Source organism: Phallusia mammillata, chromosome 5, assembly GCF_965637545.1.
Source record: "Phallusia mammillata chromosome 5, kaPhaMamm4.hap1.1, whole genome shotgun sequence".
NCBI lineage: Eukaryota > Metazoa > Chordata > Ascidiacea > Phlebobranchia > Ascidiidae > Phallusia > Phallusia mammillata.
This window is the reverse complement of record NC_137256.1, coordinates 1,200,494-1,223,840: the sequence shown is the minus strand read 5'-3', so window position 1 is coordinate 1,223,840 and position 23,347 is coordinate 1,200,494. Positions and strand designations below refer to the sequence as shown.

The 23,347-nt window shown below is 38.0% G+C and overlaps 1 protein-coding gene across 1 annotated transcript in view; it reads right to left on the bottom strand.

Annotated features, from left to right (window-relative positions):
* LOC145228178 (dynein axonemal heavy chain 6-like) overlaps nucleotides 1–23,347 on the bottom strand; it is a 61,731-nt gene that overhangs the window by 13,059 nt on the left and 25,325 nt on the right. Inside the window, exons 36-68 of the mRNA XM_080093180.1 lie at nucleotides 22,913–23,056; nucleotides 20,842–20,999; nucleotides 20,310–20,424; nucleotides 19,813–19,974; nucleotides 19,229–19,413; nucleotides 18,675–18,792; nucleotides 17,999–18,142; nucleotides 17,098–17,299; nucleotides 16,282–16,449; nucleotides 15,666–15,814; nucleotides 14,938–15,078; nucleotides 14,236–14,445; nucleotides 13,673–13,801; nucleotides 13,096–13,196; nucleotides 12,862–12,972; nucleotides 12,381–12,612; nucleotides 11,450–11,625; nucleotides 10,479–10,586; nucleotides 9,845–9,988; nucleotides 9,146–9,272; nucleotides 8,541–8,690; nucleotides 7,942–8,154; nucleotides 6,913–7,089; nucleotides 6,048–6,239; nucleotides 5,366–5,479; nucleotides 4,732–4,890; nucleotides 3,797–3,972; nucleotides 3,408–3,573; nucleotides 2,969–3,097; nucleotides 2,437–2,552; nucleotides 1,712–1,909; nucleotides 1,141–1,312; nucleotides 333–539 (exon numbers count right to left, since the gene is read on the bottom strand). Coding sequence (XP_079949306.1) covers nucleotides 333–539; nucleotides 1,141–1,312; nucleotides 1,712–1,909; nucleotides 2,437–2,552; nucleotides 2,969–3,097; nucleotides 3,408–3,573; nucleotides 3,797–3,972; nucleotides 4,732–4,890; nucleotides 5,366–5,479; nucleotides 6,048–6,239; nucleotides 6,913–7,089; nucleotides 7,942–8,154; nucleotides 8,541–8,690; nucleotides 9,146–9,272; nucleotides 9,845–9,988; nucleotides 10,479–10,586; nucleotides 11,450–11,625; nucleotides 12,381–12,612; nucleotides 12,862–12,972; nucleotides 13,096–13,196; nucleotides 13,673–13,801; nucleotides 14,236–14,445; nucleotides 14,938–15,078; nucleotides 15,666–15,814; nucleotides 16,282–16,449; nucleotides 17,098–17,299; nucleotides 17,999–18,142; nucleotides 18,675–18,792; nucleotides 19,229–19,413; nucleotides 19,813–19,974; nucleotides 20,310–20,424; nucleotides 20,842–20,999; nucleotides 22,913–23,056 — 5,193 coding nt within the window. The remainder of the gene's footprint in view (nucleotides 1–332; nucleotides 540–1,140; nucleotides 1,313–1,711; nucleotides 1,910–2,436; nucleotides 2,553–2,968; nucleotides 3,098–3,407; nucleotides 3,574–3,796; nucleotides 3,973–4,731; nucleotides 4,891–5,365; nucleotides 5,480–6,047; nucleotides 6,240–6,912; nucleotides 7,090–7,941; nucleotides 8,155–8,540; nucleotides 8,691–9,145; nucleotides 9,273–9,844; nucleotides 9,989–10,478; nucleotides 10,587–11,449; nucleotides 11,626–12,380; nucleotides 12,613–12,861; nucleotides 12,973–13,095; nucleotides 13,197–13,672; nucleotides 13,802–14,235; nucleotides 14,446–14,937; nucleotides 15,079–15,665; nucleotides 15,815–16,281; nucleotides 16,450–17,097; nucleotides 17,300–17,998; nucleotides 18,143–18,674; nucleotides 18,793–19,228; nucleotides 19,414–19,812; nucleotides 19,975–20,309; nucleotides 20,425–20,841; nucleotides 21,000–22,912; nucleotides 23,057–23,347) is intronic.

Sequence of the window (23,347 nt, the reverse complement as noted above, 5' to 3'; positions counted from 1 at the left end):
GTGCACTGTCTGCAGCTTACCATTACAAAAATTCAAAAGATGCATCGCGATTTCGGCTTTATGACGTAATAAGGATATAAAACAAAAAAGAATGTTGCGCACGCGCTTTGCACCGACACCATAGACAGAATTAAACATAACAGCGCAAATAGAAGTATTTTTTATGGAATATTTGACCTCACAACATCAAATTTGCAAAAATAGAATATATCGCGCTTTAGGCATCATGATATAATAGGGATATAAATCGAATAATTAATAAAAATAAAAATATTTTCATTAATTTGCAAATATAGAATGTATCGCGATTGAAGCATTATGACGTAACACACCTCTTCGGAAAGCCAATCAGCTTCGGGTTTGGGAGGTTGCTTCTTGTCGATTCCCGCTGCTCCTCGGAGGAAGTAATTCCACTCCGCATCTTTAATCAACATCTTCTGCCTCATGATGTCGACACAAACCATGAAACTGAAGATCAGTTTGTGGCGTTCGAACAAACCGCGCGCAACGTTCCGGTAAATCGCGAACGTCGTTTCTTCCTGCGACGTAACAATGCAGAAGGTTGGATGAATGGCATTTATTTGTTTAAAGTTGAAACAAAAATAACTTCATAAAATTTGTGGAAAAAAATTAAATACAAGTTACTGTATAAAAACTTCACATACTTATGCAAATATTCAGTGGAGCGAAAGAACAATGCGTACAACTGTACACCGGTCCACTAAAAAGTAACAAACAAAAGTGCCTGGCTTAAAAAAACTCTAACCATTCTTAAAACAAAATCATTTGCTATATTAAATGCTTGGTATGTGTGTTTTTCGTAAAGTGTTGCATTTAACTGGTGTCAAAATTGTCCCAGATTAGTACTTATTTTTAGTCGAAGGACTTGTTTGACAAAAAGTTGTATTTAACACAATTTGTCGTTTTAAGTAGTATGATGAAATGACTAGTATTTTGTTTAGCATTACACCAGTTGAACGACAATTTTGTTAAATATGCTACCTGGTGGACGAAATGCCTATTCAGTATTTTCTAAAATATGTATTATGTTCAACTTTATTCCAATTGGACGAAACTTGTCTAATATGCAACGTTTGTTTTGTATAATTTATCGTACACAGAAAAAACTTGCATTCTTACCAGTAAAGTTTTAAGCCTCTTATCCAGTGTGTCAGCCTGCTCAGCATTTGTGATCGTCATGTTGAAGATGCTGTTGAAGTATTGGAGGGAAAACTGGTACATGGGGTCAATCTCACTGAGGGAGGCGACAACGAAGAATAAAACGGAACCACGAGTCGCCACTGGACGATATCTGTAGGAAAAATTAGTTAAAAATCAATAGAACAAACACAAATGAAACGAACATGATAAAAGCATATCTATAGATTAAGTGCACAATTAGTTTATTATAGTGAACCATTTTGGGTTCTTTGACTTTAAGCGTTTATAGCATCTAACAGTTATTTAAACTCATATTGATGGAAACATCTCCAAACATTTAATTTTCGGGGGAAAAAAAATAAGTCAGAATAGGGTCATTGAAGTGACTTGTTTTGCGTTCGCTGACGGAATTACGATATTTCCTAGGTAACGGAAAAAATCTGTTTTACCACTTTTTAACCATATTTTTTGACACCAAACTGGTCCTAATTAAAGATAGGAATAAAATAAACAATATTACAAGTTTATAACATCAAACGGATAATCTTACTTCTCTCTAGCTTCGGAAATGTTAATTTCAGTCGCTTCAGCCTCCTCGAGTCGTTTCGAGATAACTCCTGATGTGAGTTTCGACTCGTTCAGAGTATTTATCAGAGTTTCATTGTCGAGAATGTTTCCCTCCGATGTGAAGAGGAGTTTTAAAATCTGATCTTCGATAGATTTAAGCTGAGCCTTGTCCGCATTTATCCTGGGATGAAATAGATTGGGTCATTGAATATTTTATTGTGGTAAGGTTCTTATATAAGTTGGATGAACATTAATTCAAAACTGGGATCAGCCCTGAAGTGCTCATGCAGACAGCGATCACGGCACACTCATACATCGTACACCAGGCCTATCGAAGGCGCCATACCGAGGTATACTATGTTATTATTTTTTGGTATTGGGTTTGTTCGTGGCGTCCTAAACAGTGTAACAACTCATTATGCAACATAATTGTCCATGTTGTAACGGCTAAAGTAGCAACATTTCTTGGTACTGTTATTTTAACTCGCAATAGGCGAGTTATTGAAAACAATTTATATGCCAGACACTTGACCTGAAACCACCAAAAAAGCTAAAACAGTGACTTTAACCGAATGAATTCGCCATAATATTAAATTGCTCACATTATTCCTTCCAACTAATGATCCAACATGTAACAACTTTCATAAATCGTTTGTGACAGAGTTTGTGATTCGAATTCAGCCCCTATCACCATAGCAACCGACCCACCTTAGGATGAGCTGATTCCTCTGTTCTTCCAAATCCGGTCTCTCCAGCCTCACTACGTCACTGAGGATCTGATCTTCCAATCCCAGTTTCGTCACAGTGAAGTTGATAATGGTTACCTGGCAACGGTGAAAACATGAGAGTTGAGAAACAAAAACAGCGTTAAGTTCCTCCATTTAAGCCTAACGTTAGTGGTTCAAATCCCATCACCGGTGGTGTGTCTTTTTGATAATAACGTATTTTAGGATAAATATCTAAGTTGTTTATGTTTTTTCGTTGGTATAAATTGCTTAACCTTTAGTAAAAAGCAAAAATATAAAAAAATGGTCATTTACACAATGTCTGTTAAGATTTTTTGTTCACATTTCAAAACTACTTAGATTATTTCAGGACTTTTGTTATCCCAGTAAAAATGATGTTCAGTTGTATTTTATCTTTCAAATTTAGTTGCTTTCTAACTTAAAGTTTATTGGTACAGTAAAAACATGTTCAACTTGAGGCAACTTTAGTAATTTGGATTTGACTCTCATCTGACCTTGATGCAGACTTCCGGTAGATAATGTGGATTCGCCATTTTTGTCGTCATGTAAAACCGGAAGTTCTTGTCATAATCGATATCGGAATCACCCAAGCGTATCAGCATTCGGCCTCCAGCAATAAAAGTCTAAAAAATAAAAACAGAGAAAACGTCTACAAAGTCAGGAAACCACAACTAAAAGACATTACAATGCTCTCTGGAAAAAATAAGCTTTTACTGTTTTTACCTGCTGCTTGGTTTTACACTTCATTTAAGAATGGCATCACGATTGTCAAAATATCATGTTGTTTACAATGATTGGTCTGTCTTTTTTTGTCAAAAAAATATGTTTTTTTGTCATTAGAAAAATAAATTCTCATCCACAATATCACACTGGTCGATCATCTAGCACTTTTTAGTCGGATTTCGAATTCGAAAACATCTTGGTAATCCTCACCTGTTTAAGTAGAACCGGTTCCAGAGCCGGATCCAGAGTCTCTTCTATTTCCTCACAGAGAACCGGCATCCCGATCCTGATCGAGTTTTCCAGGGTCCGGAGGAAATTGGGATCAGAGAGCTTGATGACTTTTAATCCGTTCTTCGTCTCCTTGTTACGAATCCATCTAAGCGGAAAATACGAATGCAAAATGTGAAGATTAAAAACAATGTCGAAAGGTTGCGGGTTCAAATCCCGGCAGGGTATCAGCGTTCGGGATCTGTTGCAAATAGACAAAACGCGAGTCCGGAAAGACTCCAGTCGTGGGTTCAAATCTCACCGCAGACTGTAGATATTTTTCAACCCTTACACACCCATATTACCCCCCAATAAGCCCTGCCCCCCTTCACCTGTTAGCCTGATCCTGGGGGTCAATCATGAGGGGCCATCTCCGCGCTCTCGTCACCATAATCGCATTCTCCGTTGACACGTTGTCACGGGGAAGTCCCTCCGTATTCCACTGACGAATCTCGTAAGCGTCGCCCAAAATTTTCACCAAACTGAGGTTGCTTGAAGTTGGAAGGTCCTGAGATTGAAGTTTACAATGTGTAGGTTTGTACGGTGATTCTCAAACGGTGCCCGAAGATAACGGAAAAGTTATTTTGCACTAGTAGGTTTATACTCGAATGGTAACATAACGGAAAAGTTAAAATGTATACACCTTAAAACTTCACGAATATTTAAAGCCAAACGCCAATAATAAACGATAAGTAAGCTGCAGACAGTGCACACTGTTTCGACCTATACAGCTTAGTGACACTGAGCGACATCACTTGATTTCCAAGCAGTTGCTTAGCCATTGTGAGTCAGTTTCCTCTGTGGTGTATACCCAGTTGCGGCATCGCACAGAATAGGTGAGGCATGGGTTTTTACCCTGTACTCCCAACAAACTGGAGTGCCGTTAGATGGCTATACAAGCCAGCACGGCCATTGTATTGTCACCAGCTGCACTGATGAGACCTCATAGGTCGAAACAGTGTGCACTGTCTCCAGCTTACTTATCGTTTGTTGACTTGATGCTTTCACATGCAATACAAGCTTTTCATTTGCCACTTGAGTAAGCGTCCAATACTTTATAACTGAGAATGAAAAATGATTTCCAAGTAACAGAGTCAGTCAATGAATTTACATGAAATATATAAATATTCTGCCCAACTGGCATCTTTAGTTCCTACAAAATCACAGGATAAAACATAATAAATGATGCCACCTGTTGGAGGGTCTGATATTGTTCAGTATAATCACTCTCTGTTCGATATGTTATACATTGAATTACCCAACCCACCAGTTCTTTGCATGTTTGAGTCCAACCTTCTACAAGCAGATCTCTGTAAGTTGAAGTGAAAGCCCCATAGTAAGCCACACATGCAGCTGCGATGAAAACGTCTCCCACAACATTCCCTATCTGCTGTTCGTATTCCTCCACCTTCTCTTGCCAACGAACCTGCACGAAAACACGTCATTGATGATGTCACTAAGTGTCTGACGCAAACATCCTGAGATGCAAATAATTCAAAAGCAAAATACAGCCATATTTGAAGCTAGGGAATGTCTTACTTAGTCGTAGATAATGTCAACACCCTTACTATATGGTTGATTACATTGCAATTTATCAATGGGCAAAATGTTTTAAAGCATTTACCCTGAAAACTATACGGCCCTGTAACGAACTCGTCGCGGACCGGCGGTTGCCAACCACTGTTTTAAACAATGACAAACAAAACAAAATATCTTCAAATTCAACATTACAATTCTATTTCAAAACAGCTATACTTTTAACGGTAACTTAAAATTCCACCAGTAAGGGCAATATCTTGAATAACAACCATTTCAAAAACAGATCTCAAAGCTTATGCTATAAATTCCATCTGGTCAAAAGACAGTTACACAGTGTATACGTCACTGATGACATCACCGACCTGTTCGTCACCGAGCGCAGCGGTTAGTTTTCCCGCTCTTTTCATCCGAGCAGCTGTAAGTGACATCGTTTTCATCAAACGATCTTTCTCTTGTACACTCTCATCGTAAGTTGCCTGTAAGATGAGAGGAAATATAAATTGTCCTTTCTTGAGGCTTTTTTAACTGGGAACTAATCATGATTTGGATGTTAAAGGTAGTATTTTTTGACTGTTTTTTTTTTCTTTTTTGTGTTTTAAATATTTCCTTCTTACAAGCAAATTAGTTCTCTCATCGTGAGTAGCATGTACAGATGGAATTAAAAGATGTTTGGAAACAAAGGTTCTCAAACTGGGGGGTAAACGTGACATAGTTTGTGGGTGATTAAGCAAGGGGAATTTATTGGGGAAAGGGGTGTTTATAGGGTAAAAAGGTCAATCAAAACCCAAAGTAAATCAGATATTTCATGGTTTAAGTCAGATTGCAAATAACCAGAACGTGCAATTAACCGAACTTTTTTACAACATACAACAAGCTAGTTTGAGATTCAGTATGCAAAAAGGCGAAATACGCCAATAAACAGGTTGCCATTAACCGGAACGTGCAATTAACCGAATATTTTCTACAGTTTGGGATTTAGAATGCAAAAACCGTACTATTTACACGACTGTGTAAGGGTCATTGCCCTGTCAATCAAATCTTTACCTGTAATTCAGCAATTTGATTCTCAACTTCCTGGAGTTTTTCCTGTTTTTCTCGCAATGACGACATAGTGACGTCAAGTTCCGCTTGAGCGGCTCTGAGTCGTTCCCTCTTTGGCTCCACCTCGCGGACAACGTTGGAGTAGGTGTGCATGGCTCGCACCCACATACACATTGAACGACATGCCTTCGATACCTGCAAAAAGGATTTCGTAAATTTTAGGCACATTATATACGGCATTATTCAACGAATTTACGGTAGTATGACTGTACTAAATTAAACTTTATTAGGTCAATTTTGTTAACAATGGAAACTAAACGTACGGTTTTGTCCATTGCATTTAAGAACAATATGCATAATAAACTTTATTGTTAATGTTTTGTTTGGTGAAAACTACCAGAGAGCTCGTGTATTGCGCATAGATTCTATTGTAGATGTTTAACAATCGGTATTGTTATTATTATTATTAGCAAGGACGAAATTTATTTAATAAACTAAATGGCGATTATGGTTTTAGTAAAACTATTTTGCAAGCCCGTTTCTTGTGTAATAATTATATGTTGTAAAAAAATCATAACAAAAACAAAAAAATGCAGCACTAAGGCGCAATGTCTTAACCGTGCAGATATCAAACGTGGTTGAGATGTTATTATAGATTTGAATACAAGAAGTTTTCAACAGGGATAGATTTAAATTTGACTTGCATTTGGAAACAAACAAAATTATTTTTCATGAGTATACAAAGTTTAACAAAGTAGTTTAACGGGGACAAGTTTAACAAAGTAACTGGGGCTTTCAAAATTTGCCACGGAGTAAAATCTTTGCAATATATTGAATCTTTGTTAGCGGATGAACGCAGTGTATATACCCGTTCGACTTTCTCCGGTACGAAATCTGGCATAGCGATGTATTTGTTGAGTTTGTTGATGATCCTCATCTGAATGTTGTCCTTGTCATATTCCAGGAGCCGTTTTAGGAAGTTGGGGTCTCCAAGCAAAGTTTTCGCCGCAGCCCAATCTGTCTTCGAGTTGAGAAGGATGCAAACCTGACAAAGATGCGTTATATATGAGTAAAGACGAATATACATTCATATTGGGATCAGCCCTGAAGCGTTCATGCAGACCAGCAATTACAGCACACTCATAGTAAGCCAGGGCCTTGTAGGCGTTAAACCGAATCAGCCGGTCAACAAGTATTTCCAAATTAGGCAGGGCATGGGCTAGAAAAATCTAGCGTGTGGTGGGATTCGAACCAACGACTGGAATCTTTTCGAGCTACACAGACTCAGTGGAGAATTCGCCGAAAGTCGAATCACAAGCACCGTTGCCTGCCTTGTATGCTGCACATGTCAGCTTCGTAGTAGGGGATCGCCAGATTGACCAGTATCAGTTAAGATGAACATAAATTCATAACTGGGATCAGCCCTGAAGCGTCTATGCAGACCAGCGATCACGGCACACTCATATATAAATCACAGTACGCCAGGGCCATTGAAGGCGCCACACAGAATCAGCCGGTCACCAAGCATTCACCACCATATGGCAAGGCGTGGGCTAGAAAAATCTAGCCTGCGGTGGGATTCGAACCCACGACAGGAGTCTTTCAGGGATTTGGAAGAAACCAAACAGGCAGTTTTGAAAATTACGTGATGAGGCATTAGCCCTATTGCTTGAATCACCTCAGCAAGGCAATTTCAATTTCAGACGGCAATTTGAAAACTTGTAAGCTACTAGATACTAATTCCGGACATTAGGAGTGTATTTCAAAATTATTTCCGGACACAGATTTAACGCCCGAATTCCGGACACGTCCGGGGAATTCCGAACGTCTGGTAACTGTAGCATAGACCTCGCAAGGTAACAAGTTAAAAATATTCCCATCACAATATTCCACCCACCGTTTCCATGACAGTCATGACGAGATCAGGTGGTTTGGCGAATACTTTAATCTCAGCGATATCGCTTTTGTCGAGAGCGTCCAGCGCTTTATTGGCTCCGTGCAATACTGGCAGGGCATCATCCAAATCCTTCTGCGCATCATCTGCTATCGCTTGTGTCTCTTCAGCTTTCACTTTCGCCACAGCTTCGTCTTCCAGAACAACTTTGCGCACCTGTTACGTCACACACACACACATGTTTATGATGTCATGAATGCATGAACTATAACCACGTTCTAATATGACAAAGCACAATATGAAAAGATTGTGACGACATAATGGAATGATGTAATAAGTTGTGACCACGTAAAAACGTCATAGAAAATGTGACGTATGTATATGACGTCATTTTTCGCATACTTTAGAATGAGTTACGTATTTTTTTTATTTTTTTGAAAATGGAGGCTTTATTAACCAAAAATATTTAACTGAAAATCGATGTTTCAGTTTATGATGTCATATAACACTAGCCAGATAACGTCATAATTAAGTACAGTATCAGATAGCATTGTTATTAACAGGTGTCGAGTACGTGGCAGTGATTCGTCAAATCGTGTCACCTGATCAGCTTTTTCCTGGTCCACCGCCAGTTTTTCCATCAATTCTTCAGTTTCAACACTTTTACGTTTCAACTCGGGTTCGAGAGCTGTTAGTTCTTCCTGCATTGAATCCACGAGATCGTTCGTCTCAAGGAGTTTGCTTAAACCCGTCTAAAAGTGAAATGAAATAACGATATTATTGGTTAATACTTAGAAGTTTAGAAAGCTCAAGTTGACATACAGTACAACCTTGGTTAATCCGGACCCGTTTGGACTAAAAACATTGCCCGATTGGACGAAGATCCGGATTAACCCGATGTCGGTTGGTTAAAGCCTTGCCACATTACAAATCATTTGTACCTCAAGTTTTGCCTGAATTAGTCGAAGATTCGGATTAACCGAGGTTGGCTGTATTTTCAATTTAACTTTAGACAAACTTTGTACATTTGTATTTTCTTCTTCAAGCAACAAGCCCCACTTTTTTTTGTGGTTGCTCTCAATAAAGAGAGCACAAATAAAGATAAAACAGATCGGCATATTTACATTCCTTTAACTTTAAGCAACAACTTTTAGTTTTTCTGTTTGTCTAGCATTTTCACAATTTTAAACTTATTTCGTCATTGTACCTTAAACCTGTCCCTCGCACTGACAAGTTGTTTTCGCTTTTCTTGCAACATCGTCAAGTAAAGATTGATCAGTTCCAAATATGACGTAGGAGTTGTGTAATAGTGACGTCGTAATTCTTTGTAAAACCTGAGACAGAATAATTTTGTTTATGTCAAAAAACAAAATAAATCCGTTTATGAACAAAATAACATAATCTATGACCAGGGTTGCCATTGACATCGAATCAAAAACAAGGACATCCGAAAATTTTTTGAACGAAATTTTTCATAAGTTACGAAACGAACGAATGTTCTTGAACAAATCTTTGTTGTATTTATACGAGCCATGACATATCACATGCCATATTTTATGCCACAAACAATCCGTTCCAGCAACTTCTTGTCCGTAGAAAATGTTTCGTGCATCTCAAAACAACTCCGGTCTAGGTTTAGTTTTACTTGTAGCAGGTTTTTCACTTGTAATTGTTAAAAATAAGACAAAATAAGGACTCAAGTCTAAAACAAGGACAAGTCTTAGAAATAAGGAAACTATTTTTTTAAGACACAGCCCTTCAAAATAAGGACAGGTCTTAGAAATAAGGAAACTATTTTTTTAAGACACAGCCCTTCAAAATAAGGACAAGTGTTAGAAACAAGGACGGTATAGCAAACCTGTCTATGACCTATGCATACATCGGATGCAGACAATACAACTCTTACTTCTCGGCCATTGTGTTCACACTAATATGAATCTCAACACATAGTTTTGAAATTTTCTCCTTCATATCATCTTCAAGGTCATGAACTGGACCCAGAAAGTTCTGTGACACGCTCAACAGCGCCTCCTCTGGCCACTGGACAAACCTGCAAAGGACAGAAGCATCAGATTGCGGGTTCGAACCCCAACGTAGGTGGCTGCGACAGGTGCAAGATAGAAACACAAAACAGTCCGGCCGCCATTTAGCTATAACATTAAACAAGTTTTTGTTGCATTGCCCATGTATATTTTGCAGGTAAAGATGAAACTGCGGTTATACAGTAAGATTATTGTGTTTATGGAAGCTTTATCGTAATATAATGACCATGATTCTATGATAGAACAACACTAACAGCCATCGCTGTTCGATCTGAAAAAACGCGCAAACATATGGTAGTTTAGTTTAATTACGTTGGTTAAATTATAATTATAGGCAAAATTTTATTATTGAAAAAAGGTTACAAAGTATAATGTTGGTTTGAAAAGTTCTGGTGTCCACTAGGGGGAGTTAACTTAAGATGCAATAGAATTGTTTAAAGGAATCCTTCCACAGTTGCTTTGCAACAACAACAAATATCATGAAGCACTTTTGCTTACCAGTCAATTGTGCAGCAGTTGACCAATGAGGGGAACATTCGACATCTTGCACGGAAAGCGTCACCTACTGGAGACATACAAACCACGATGTGGAGGTTTTGACGAACTCTGACGACGAATAAACATGCGATTGAGTTAATTAAATCCGGACAGAACATTTATGTGTGTTAGTTGAGTTATTTTAACATAAAATGGACAGACACTTATCGTAGGTTTGAATCCGATTGCAGGCTATTTTTTCTAGCCTGTGTTTTGGCACATGGCAATGCTTGGTGACTAGCTTGATTCGATACAACGACTTTAATGGCCCTGGCGTACTACTATTTCTATGTGGGTATGCCGTGATCGCTGGTCTGCATCGCCGCTTCAGGGCTGATCCCAGTACGTTTGTATGTTCACATATAGTTGTAAACGGGCGTGAAACCGGACCCCGAACCCCGAACCCCGAACCCCGAACCCCGAACCCGAACCCGAATCGTTTTGAAAAGCCTGTTTAGGCCCAAAAGTTTGATTGACAGGTGTATACATTGAAGCCACAGGACATACAAGATAACAAACATAATAGATTTGGTCTTTTACAGGGCATTTTAGGGCTCTTAGACATTAGGTCTGGTCCAGAAACTGACTACTTAGCTGGTTAAATTTATTCAAAAAAATAATAACACAGAGTGTAAAAGTCAGACCCGTTTTTTTTCGGGCGATCCGCCACTACGAAGCTGACATGTGCAGCATACCAGGCAGGCAACGGTGTTTGCGATTCAACTTCAGGCGGATTGTCTATTGAGCCTGCGTAACTCAGTTGGTAGAGCGCGAGTCATGGAACCTGTCGTGGGTTCGAATCCCACCGCAGGCTAGATTTTTTGCCTATACCCTACTATACGGGAATGAATGCTTGGTGACCGGCTGATTCGGCAAAACGCCTTCAATGGGCCTGGTGCACTAGAATAACACAATGTATTATGAAGCCTCACCTTGCGATGAAATGTTGGTAGACGCCATCTCTGTCGCCTTCAGAAATCCCGAAGTTTTTAGCGAAGGGTCGGATCGCAGCTAGCACTTGTTCCAATTCGTCTTTCTCGAACAAGTTAGGTACTTCCCCAGAGTTGAGAATGTTGTTGATGTCTTCAAGAAACTCTTCTTGCACGATCTAAAACGATTGTGATGTAATAAGGATCAAAACAATGATATGCATCTAGAATTTTCCGCATTATTCTTGATTGTGCATTTTAAGCGAATTGTTTTTAGGAAAGTTTTGGTTAATCGCATATTCTGGTTAATTGCATAAGTTTGTGAAATCGTTTTGCATTTGTTTTGTCAGATGTTTGTAAAACAGTTTTTTTTATTTTGAGTTCTGACAAAATCGTTGAGGTAACGTCTACAAACTTAGAGACAACAGCTTATTATAATGCACTAGTTGGTTTTTGTGATAAAAGGTTAATTAATTATGAATAACAAATCAAATCAATACTGCAGCCTTTAAACTTTAAACCAGAATCTCCAAGCTCGTTGCTTGGTGGATGAAGACAATAATAAATCCTATGCCTATTGATTTGCCAAAACGTTTGAACAATAAAACATGTCGACTTTTATGTCTATTTGTGTCGTTATTTTCATCATTAAACTTATGAATAGATCCGTATATAGTGTTCCATAATGATTTTAAGTTCACGAAAAACATTAAGTCATTCTTTCGTAAGATTTCAAGGTGAATATATTTCGCCTTTGCAGCATCATCGGTTTCTTATTCAAATAGAAATGAAAATCATGAAATAACTGGGATCAGCCCTGATTCGTCGATGCAGACCAGCGATCACGACACACTCATGTATAAATCATAGTACGCCAGGCCCATTAAGTCTCATTCAAATAGAAATGAAAATCATGAAGTAACCTCAATCTTACTTGTGTATCAGTGAACAGGAACACTGTATCCTTCCCTTCGACTCCAGCCGTTCTGTAGACTTTCCTCAAATCCTCGTGAAATGATTCGTAATTATAACCTCGGGTCAGTTCGATCTGAATGCACTGATACCCGCACACGTGACAAGCCAATCGGGTGAGAGATTGCTTACCACACCCACCGATTCCGACCAATAACGCGTTGCCACGTTGTGTTACTATCATACGGACGATTCTGGAAATATTGAAGTAAAAACGTCAGATTTTGTTGTGGCCGCTGATATGTATAGGTAGGTGCTGGGTACGATGTGTCAGGTAAAAGTAAAGAATGCTCAAAATAGGCACTGAAATTTCGAGTCATCATCAAAACGCTGAGACATCAATAAAATCGCCGAGTAATAATTAAAATGCCCAGTCATATTATTTCTGCTTTGACACGAACACTTTATTTTTTTAATCGAATTTATCTGGAGTTTTTCCTCACCTGGACACGTGGTCGATCGCGTCTTGGAAGAAAACCAGTTTCATCTCCTTCGATGACGTCATATTGTAATCGTCCAAATAATCTTCAAGAATTGTTTTCACTTTTTCCATTCTGAAAAAAAAAGAAATAACGTAAAAAAACGCACATCAAGAATAATATGTAGAACGGGGCTTATCGAGACCGATTACGTCACACCTATATACGTCACCATGCACTGATGACATCATTACTTACCGGTCTGACAGGTTTTCGTAAATTCTGTCTTCTTTCTGGGCTCCGACTTTGAGGAAATCCCCGAAAATGATCGGCTTCTTCAGGAAGTCGTCTGGCTCCATCTAGTGGGAAATAGTTAGCAAGCATAGAAATAACATTGTTGGTAACAAGAAGAATTTAATGCGAAGTGACGTAATCAGTTGAACATAACCTTGGTTGTTTGGAGCCCAAAGGAATAAATTTGGCACCAAGCCACGTTATGTTTTGCATTTTGGTCAAATAGTTCATAATATAAGTATACTTATAAGCTGCATACTGTGCACAATGTTGCAACCTATAAGGTCTCATCAGTGCAGCTGGTGACAAGAGATCAGCCGTACTAGCTAGTGTAGCCATCTAACGGCAAATCTCTAGTTTGTTGGGAATAACAGGTTAAAAGCCCATGCCTCACCTAGTCTGTTCGATGCCACATCTGGGCAATTTATTGATATAGTTGCAGAACACTGAACATGTCTTCGTCTCGACAATTCGTGAACGTGTAACAGAAGCTTGTCTACACAAATGTAATGAAATGACACAACTGATGACATGAACTCACATTTTGTCCGAAATGTTTGCTCGCCATTTCAGCCAGAATGTGATAAAAATAATTCTTGTCTTCACTGTTTATCAGACGGTCGTGGAAAACACGGAGAGATTCGTGGCAGAAAAGATGGAAGATTTGAACCTGGAATACAATGTTAAGAGTAAAAAGAACATGCTTGAATTGTTGCGGTAAAATTTTGAATTGAAACTTTATTTCTGAAATGGAATGACAAAGTACGTGTATTATCGATTGAAACAGATCACATGTTTATGTTTAGTTTTAAAAACATGTAAGACATTACCTTCACAGATTTTTTATAATTTTTAATTGTTTTATACACCAAAAAACTATGCACGCTTCTTAATACCATAATTTTAGTGATTAGAGAGCAGGTATGAAAAATTTATGGAACGATATTTTACTTAATAGTATGGAAAATTGTCCACATACGCTTTGTACAGTGACCGACGTTTCTCTGTTACTGCTGTATATAGTTTGTGGAATTGAGCACAAAAAACATCACTTTCAAAAACAAACGATAAATAGTGTTTTTTTGTCCAATATTTTTTTCATACCTGCTCTCTAATCACTCCTGGGTCAGCCCGCAAAATTCCCTGGACAAGTTTCGACAAATCTCTCAAGTTGAACACGTAGTGAGACTTTGTTGGAGTCGGCAGGAGGTCGGTTGACATTCTACCGTATATTTCAATTGCTGCGTCGACCATATTTCCCGCGCATTGCTTCACAGCAGCCGGGAACTCAGATAAGAATCCACTCATGATCGCCTGGTGTAATAATATGTTGGAATATATTTGAGTTTAAAAATGTTTTAGGTGAGAAATATTTAATGGAAAACTTTATAATCAACCACCGCTGTTTTTTTAACAAATTAACAAACGCAAAGTAACGAAATCATTCAAGGTAAAAAAAAACATGGAATTTGACAAACATATCAGGCCAATTTAAAAAAAAATAAAAACACAAAAAAGTCTTGGGGAAAGTTTCTTTCCATAATTTGCAGTAATTGTGTACAAAACAAAAAGGAATTGGCAACAAAAAGCCCAAATCGTTAATTTATCGAAGCAGGGGTCTCAATTTTAGTTTGTCATTTTAAAGCAATTTCAATCTCGTTTCTGAACAAAAATATTCCATAGCAATTGCTTGTGAAGCAAAAAAATTGCGAGCCATTACCAAAGTGGCTAAATTACTTTTAAACCCTCTGTATATGAAAGTAGAAACGGGTGGAAGCAAACCGGCGCCAGAAACAAGCAACTTACATTGAATATTGTCTTGAGGTTGAACTCGGATGGCGACGGAAGACAAAACATCCCGAAGTGTCGGACGAAACGAGGCGTGACCGGGTTCCTACCACCACCAGGGGGCGCACAAGCTGCAGCTATTGTCACGTCTTTGATAATCTGACGGAAACAATTGAGTAGGGTGAAAACTATTGCAGTGTTTACATGTTAGGAGCTCATAACAGGTTATGGCAGCGTTTCCCAGGGCCCATGGTATTACAAGGTGTTTTATACTGACAGAGATTTATAGACAACAGCAGAAAACACGTCCAAACTTCAACACTTTCGAGTTTTCAAAATGACTTTCTTGACGATTCTCGTGTTATTTAGACATGATGCTCTGTAAATTAGCCTTTGACTTTAAGTTTTACAAATTTACCATCTACATTTTTGATTAGCAGGGAGGAGGTGAGGGTTACTTTAAAGGGGCCACGACATATGAAAGGTTGATAGTCACTGAGTTATAACTTTAACAAAAACAAAAAACTTTCAGTGCCAGAGAACTTTTTAAAGTAACTACATTTTATTGTAATAGTTTCAACAATCGTTCTTGTCATCATCAATGTAAGATCTTTGGCAGTTTTGTTCTTAATTACCTTTTTTGCTGTAAATTAAACAAACTACTAGAAATTGTGACTGGTCGTCATATTGTCTGTAAATTTGCAAATCATTACATAGTTGTATGTTGTTGTTTTTTGCAAACTTACTTTCCAGAACATTTTCTCCCGGTCATAGAGTCCTCCGAAGTCCTGGTATTGTCTCAGCAGTTCAATGGGAGGTTGACTCCCGTATCTGTCCAACTTCGGCATGTTCAGGTCGTCCACGAACACAATCACACGTTTGCCGGGGGGAGCACCTGATGACATCAACAAAAAGTTAAACAAATGCATTGTAATTAGCAGGTTAAACATTATAAAGTTTGCAGAATACAAAACAAAAGAGTTTTTTGCGTTGTTTCAACAGTTGTTGCCTGTTTCGGTAAAGTAACCTGTGTCCACTTTATCAAAATACACACGCGCATATCGGATAATTTTTTTGTTTGTTTGAAAAGATATCTAGAGATCGGTTGTTTCACAAATAAAATAAAAACAAAGTTTATCTAAAATAGTTTTCTAAACAAAAAATAGACTGTCTTCAAAACTGTTGATTGGATAAATTTAGTGTTGTTGCTAGGCATAGTCCACAAACTATTATTTCGCTTCACAACCAGTTGTATATAATGTATCTGACGTTTGATGACTAATGCAAGACGTCGTTAACAGAGTAATGATTAGATAACTGTTGATTGGATGCGATTACAACTCAACAAAACAAACCACTCACCAATAATATTTTTGCGTTTTCGTTCCAACTTTGCTTCGAGAAACTCCTGGGTTCTAATCGATGAAGTTTGAGCGGAAAAGTTCATGTAAACTGTCACGTAATTCCGAGCTTCTGACACCGACTCCAGCAAACCGCGTGCCACAACCGACTTGCCAACACCAGTGCCACCTGTCAGAAAAAAGGGACATGTGGCAGACGTCAGTGCAAGACTTATGTTACACATGTTATGTTAGTAAAAAGTGGCATGTACCACATGACAGTGAACACCCCAGTCAGTGGAACGTAATTAAGTGCATGTAAAACTGGGCATCTGTCCGGTCGTTGGTGACCAGTGACAAGACAGCAGTTAGGAGACTGCGAGTGACAATAAAATTTTGCATGTTGGAAAAAAATATTTAGGGCGAAATGGCTAAAACGGCAATAAGCAAGTGATGATCCCAGTTTATACGTTTCTTCAAATATTTAATACTGGTTCAAACATTCAAACAGTTCTTTTAAAATAGTTACAAGCCGGCAAATGAGTTAATTTTTTGTATTTAACGCCAGGACTCTCAAAGTCAGACAAGTAGAAAGTTAGCATTGCTTTAATGAAGTGTTTCTTAGACTGTGTTACCTGGTGCGCACCGTAAAATTACCAACATTTGGGAGCACACCATTCATAGAAATATGGTAAGTCACTTATAAACTTCACAAATCATCCGGTAAAATTATCTTTTTTGTTATCTTGGGGTGTACTTGGCTACCTTTCTAGGCGCAGCATTAAAAAACCACTGCTTCAATGTGTGTCAAAGTTCACAACAACCCCATCCTTCTTACCAGTGTAAAGAACAGATTTGTTGATTTCCAGCAATTTATCCATGAGATATCCGTATCTGACAGTGTCAATGGTTGGCACCAACATGTCAAAGAACGGGGTTTCCACGCTGTATTTGAACTGGGGGACGATTCTCTCCCACAGATCGAAGCGTTTCGTCTCAAAATCCATGTAGTAACTGAATAAATCCGAACCGGCAGGGAGCTGGAATAAAGAGAGGGCGTTTGTTTCTTGCAAATCTCTTTTTTTAAACACACTTGCATTGTGTAAATACAAGCTATTTCATATTTGTTAGAACAAAATTGAAATGTTTTTACGAGCCTAAAGCATGTTGTTTCTAAAGCAGTGGTTACCAACCTTTTGGTGGCACCTGACCCATTTTACGTAAATATTAGAGTTACACAACGCCATGAAAAAGTTTACATAAAGCACTCCATAGCAACTTGGTTAAAAGTTTGGCCTTCACGGGCCTCCTAAAACCATCCCACTAAATCTAGGTTGGAAACCACTGAACTAATTTATGTTTTGTTAACTTGTGGAAAAGCGTTTCAAAAGTCTTCACCGAGGTTAAAATCCCAAAACAGAAAACTTCGCTTAAGTTGGCAATCAACGATTGAATCAATGCTAATTTCTCTGTTTATAAAAACAATGCGAGATTGTGCTGTACACGCTTGAAGTGAGATTTTTCTAATTGGAGTTGCGCAGTCGATTGTAGGAAAGCGTTTCAAAAGGTTAAAACCCCAAAACAGATCATTTTATGTACGGAAGTAATCCACGATTAAATCGAATTTCTTTTAAAACCGTTTCAAGAAAATTCATTGAAAATTTCAAAAATCAGATAATTTCATATCAGCTAGCAACAAACGATCATGTGTTGTAGCGGAGAGAACGTTTTCAACCGACCTTAAGTTCAGGATTATCTTCCATCTGACCACGAACAAACGAGTCAAACATGTCGATACAATTCTCAGTAACGTTTCCAGCAACCGACCAAACGTAGCAAAATATGAACGCGTTTGCAACCATCTGGTGGAGGCGAATTGGATCCTGTGAGAAAATATTCTTTTAAATACAACGTTATTTTCTCTAAAATAATATGATTGAAGTGGTAGAAGTGGCCAATGGCCCCTTTACATAAGCACGCCGAAAAACTAGTATTCTTTAAACTTGAAACCTATAAGTTTGCTTTTCCAATAACTTTTCTTGGTGTTTTCATTACACTGTGATGTTTTAAACCGGCTTTAGGTAACAAGCTAAAGCGGGCAAAGTGATCAATGTTTTTGAACCTTCACAAGAACACCAAAAACTTGAAGCTCCTTGATTTACTTTTCAATCAAATCCTTTATTTATAAACTTTGCAATTACTGTGATGTTTTAAAACAAACTTCAGCAGAATAATTGAATGATAGTTAGTTGTAGAAACATATTTTAATTTAATATTTCAATAGAGCTAGTAGAATTTAAAAAAAAATAGTAGATTGAAAAAGTAAGTGCGCTCTTGTACACAATCCGAGTTTTTGACAATTACGCAAATTTTAGTTGATTTTCTCATTCAATCTGGCGCAAGAAGTTTTTTCACCTGTTTCAGATCAGGTCCTCCCTTCCCGAGAAGCAGGGATTGAAGAAGAGAACAGAGACACGACACTTTGCTCATCCCAACTTGGGGCATGGCCTGAGTGAGCGACTTCTCAACATATCTGATCATAAAAAGATCGGTAATGTTTGAAATCAAGCAATTGTTCACTTAAAGTTAAACGATGAAGTATTTAAAACAAAATTGGTGCATTGTTCAAAACGTTCACAAAGACAATGCTTAATTTCGCTTAAATTCACAAAATGACAGATACATTATTATTATTTTGTTTAATTAATTTAGTATTTTTTGTTGATAAAATATTTAGATAAACTTATTTTTAACGGGTTTTTACTTGATATCATTTAAAGTTGCAATAAGATTCGAACCAATAACTCTTAGGTTTGGTAGTGGATTTTCTAAGACTGCCACCTACTAATTGACAGCTGTAAATTGCAAATTTTGTCTTATCTATGCCCTAATCGGTCTAAGTAAGAAAATAAATCAATTGCTACAACCACATAATAAACCTGTTTGAAGGTGGTTGTTTACCATTTTACCTGATCCCGTCTTCGATATAGGCATCAAACAAATCGAGGATAAACTTTCTGGTCTCCTCTTTCAGTTTTGGAGTCATCTGTGTTTTTAACCACGTGGTAACAAACGGTCTCCATCCCAGCTCGTTGGGATCGATGTAAACCATTCCACAGCGTGATACGGTGGCTGGAGAGGCGACAGCCAGATCCTGTGTGAAATTGTGGGTAATTGAAAGACCAAAGGTTATGAGTTCAAGCCCAGGTTTACCCGATTAGATTGTTTTAATGGTAGAAACTGGCAAAATGTTGTATTAAAATATACACGTTTTACATCATTTTTTGTCAAATGTCGTTTCGTTTTGTCTGTAGTTTTTACGATTTTAGTTGCAGACAAGGAAGAAATTGGCTTTGTACAATTTCAGGTATGTATTTAACATGTGTGTAAATTCGATTTAAATCACTCTTTCTTGACCAAACGGAAGGAACAAACTAGCGTTAGACATTGAAGTTACTGTTTAAGTCCATGATAACTGTTCGTAATCTGGTTTTAATGAAAGAAAATCATAACAAGCAATACAGAAATGCTAGCATGCAAGTTGTATCATCACCTGAACTTCAAACAACATGTGCATGCTGTCTGAGAGCTTGATTCGTTCGGAGTTTGCCAAACACAACATCTTGTTGTCGTCCAACACCGTGTTCATGTTCTCAATCCACAAAGCGTCGACCGGTCCGTCGCATATTATCCACTTGTGGTCGCTAGAGGTGTCCTGAAACGTCATCGGGTAAGTATGATTTCTATGGTCACGTACACTTCCAAGTATTGTAAATATATTTCTTTTGTCCCGAATGTGCTTTTTAATACCTCATCATTGAGTTATTGTCTCATGTTTGGCTTTTATTTGTTATTCCGTGATAATAAAGGTTTTGTTTTACAAAGATGCATTTTACTTAGGCCGTTGTGGCAAATCAGAACTTATAATGAGTAAACGATGATTCGTATATTTTTAAAACTTTATTACCAATAATAAATGTTTTATGTTTTGTGGTGCAAAGTTTTATTTCAACCCGGGGTCGTATTTTCAGCGCGAAGTTTGATATTCACCTGTACAGCTTGCCTCACACTTATAGCCATCAATCCGTCTTTCCACTCCAGTGTGAGTTTGTCTTCTTCCCCGTATAATTCCCCCATTCCTATGCTCTTCGGGTTCAACACAGTTCTACAGCACAGCAGGTTAGAGTGTAAAAAGTGTGTGGGCCAAGTAATATGTTTTTCATTTAAACCCGAGTTTCATTTAAACCCGAGCCCGAACCCGAACCGTTTTTGAAAAGCCCGTTTAGGCCCGAAGGTTTGATTTACAGGTTAATACATAGCTTTCGGAAAAATAAAATCAACAAATACAATTAGACAATAATAGACCAAGTAATTCCACCTAAAACCGGGGCCTGCTTTTGTAAGACCAACTATCACCAGCTGCACTGATGAGACCAAACAGTATGCACTGTCCGCAGCTTATTTATCATTTTAAGGCAAACTGGAATGCCGTTAGATGGCTGCATTAGCCGGCCTATGTCTTGACACCAACTGTCGACAATCAACCGGGCCTTACAATATTTCATCAGTTAATGTAACTTACGTTTTCACAGGTTTATACTGTGGGTGTTTATGTCCATTCTTGTGCAAAGTTCCCAGTGTCTCAGCCAACATCTTGTAAACCGTCGTTTTCCCTCCTCCAGTCGGACCAACCAACATCACACCGTGACGTACTATCATTGTTTCGTACAATTGGATCACCTGCGTCACAATCATGGTATGGTGATGTCACTGTTGTAAACTTAAACCGAGCCGATAGAGGTTTATATTTGTTGAGTTTTTTTAATAGTTTATGCACAGGAAAAATTGGGGTGAACATTTTCATAAACATGGGCTGTTTACAAATGGATTTATTATTGGCAAAAGTGGACAGACACAAAGGGAATATATTGCAATAAAAAACTAGAAAGGTGGCTTTCTGATATACTTCCATTTTATATATTCTATATCATATTTTACCAATTTACTATACACATCATTTGATCTACATATATGATTGTTTTTGCAAGCAAAATCGAATGGGTCCCCACACACGTGTTTGTGCGGATTTATTGCAAACAATTGTTGTGGATATTTTTAGATTCTTAAGGACAAACTATTAGAAAGCATAGTACACTGACCTTAGTGTTCAACAATACCGTTTTGCCTAATTCATACATGACTTCAGTTTTGATTCTTGAATGATTTGTCAAAAATAAAAAGCTACGTTATGACGAAAAATCGTTCTTAACTGTGTTTTTAATATCCACAAATTGACCTTTAGTGACCCGTGGTCATGCGGTGGCCAAGCTGACAACGAAAATTTAAAGACCATTTATCGCGGCTGTCGAAAAAGTCAAGTTTATTTTTCCATCTTTATGTTGATCAACAACGTTTTGGCTGACATAAACGAAACCGAAGCACATATATCGAGTTTGTATCACGTCTTAGGTATGAAACCTTAGCCAAATGCGCTTGATAACTTAATAAAACGACATAACATTGCTGCGCAAAAACAGATGATTTCTAATCACCGAAACGACTGTCTCGTAAAACGTCTGTCCGGACGTCAAGCTGAGCACTCCCGCTCTGTCGCCCTAATCGTAAACCAGTGAGTTACTCCCTTGGGACTTCTATCTGACTGACAGTGTACACATATTATAGACCGTAAAGGTAACCATTTAGTCGATTTAGGCAAAATTTTAAATACCAAACGAGTAACCTACTGCAAACAACTGTTTAAAATTTCAGCACATTAGGGCTTGTATTTCTGGCCTAAAACTTATTATTTTGGGGCTTAAGAGTTGAAAAATAGGTGAATTCAATAAAAATAAAAAGTTTAAAAATTCTTTAGAATACCTTACATTGTACCAACCAACAAAGCATGAAACCCTTAGATTGTGTAGTTTAGTCAGTACAGCTGTTTTTTTAAAATACGTTTTGGGGGCATGTGGGTGAACCGCTAGGTCATTCGGGGTCAAACTTCTGGAGGATCAAATTTTGATCAATAGCTAACATCTGTGTAAATTTGAATAAATTTAAAGCACTATTTCTTGACCAAACGCATTTAACAAACCAGTGTTAGACAAAAACAAATATTTTAGGGTTTAAGGGGTGAAAATGGGTAAATCCTTTTTTAAGGTACAAAATTCTTTAGAATACCTTATATTGCACCAAACAACAACGCAGGAAACTCCTAGGTCATTTACTTTAGTCAGTACAACCGTTTTTTTTTTTAAATACGGTTTGGGGGCCTGTGGGTGAACCGCTGGGTCATTCGGGGTCAAATTTCAGGAGAATCAAGTTTGGATTAATATCTAACATCAGTCCCAATTTGAATAAATTTAAAGCACTCTTTCTTGACCAAACCGTGGGAACAAATCCGCGTTAGACGGGAAAAAAGAAAAAAAATATAGACAAAAACAATGTGTGTCCCATAATAATTAAACGAAAACACCTCCAATTTCGTGAAACAAAAATATCGAATTGAACACTTTTCAATGAATATTTTGACGTTGAGTTTGCTCTTGGTTTGATAAAAACTTTAATTTTGCTGCTAGAACTATTCCCGACAGGGTTAGTAAGGAAAACCATTTGTTTGTTTACACAACAAAATAAATTCGAAATAAGCCGACCTTCTTGACAATAGCAGCGATCGGTTGCAGTTCTGCTTCCACGAGACAATCTTTGATCGTGGATTCGAAAACTCCGTAATCATGTTCGGGAATTTCGATTCCCGGGAAAAGATCGGAAAGAATGGCGCGGAAAAGTTGAGCGTCCTGTCGAGTGACAGGAATGGTAATGTGTGGCACAACAAGACGAAGGTTTTAAAATTTTAAGTAAAACGGATTTACTACTAGGGATGTGCCAAAACTGCAAATGTTCTGTTTGGTCGAGCACCGAGCATTTAACTTTAGCGCTCGGTGCTCGGCCGAGCACGCTCGGTGCATTATGACGTCACAAAAAATCCCCTTTCTACGTTTTTGCTCTACTAGGTCTCTTACGTCACCGGCGGTGTATTATTAAGCTATCATGCCCTTTAAGTACGCGTTTTTCCACTATCTAATACG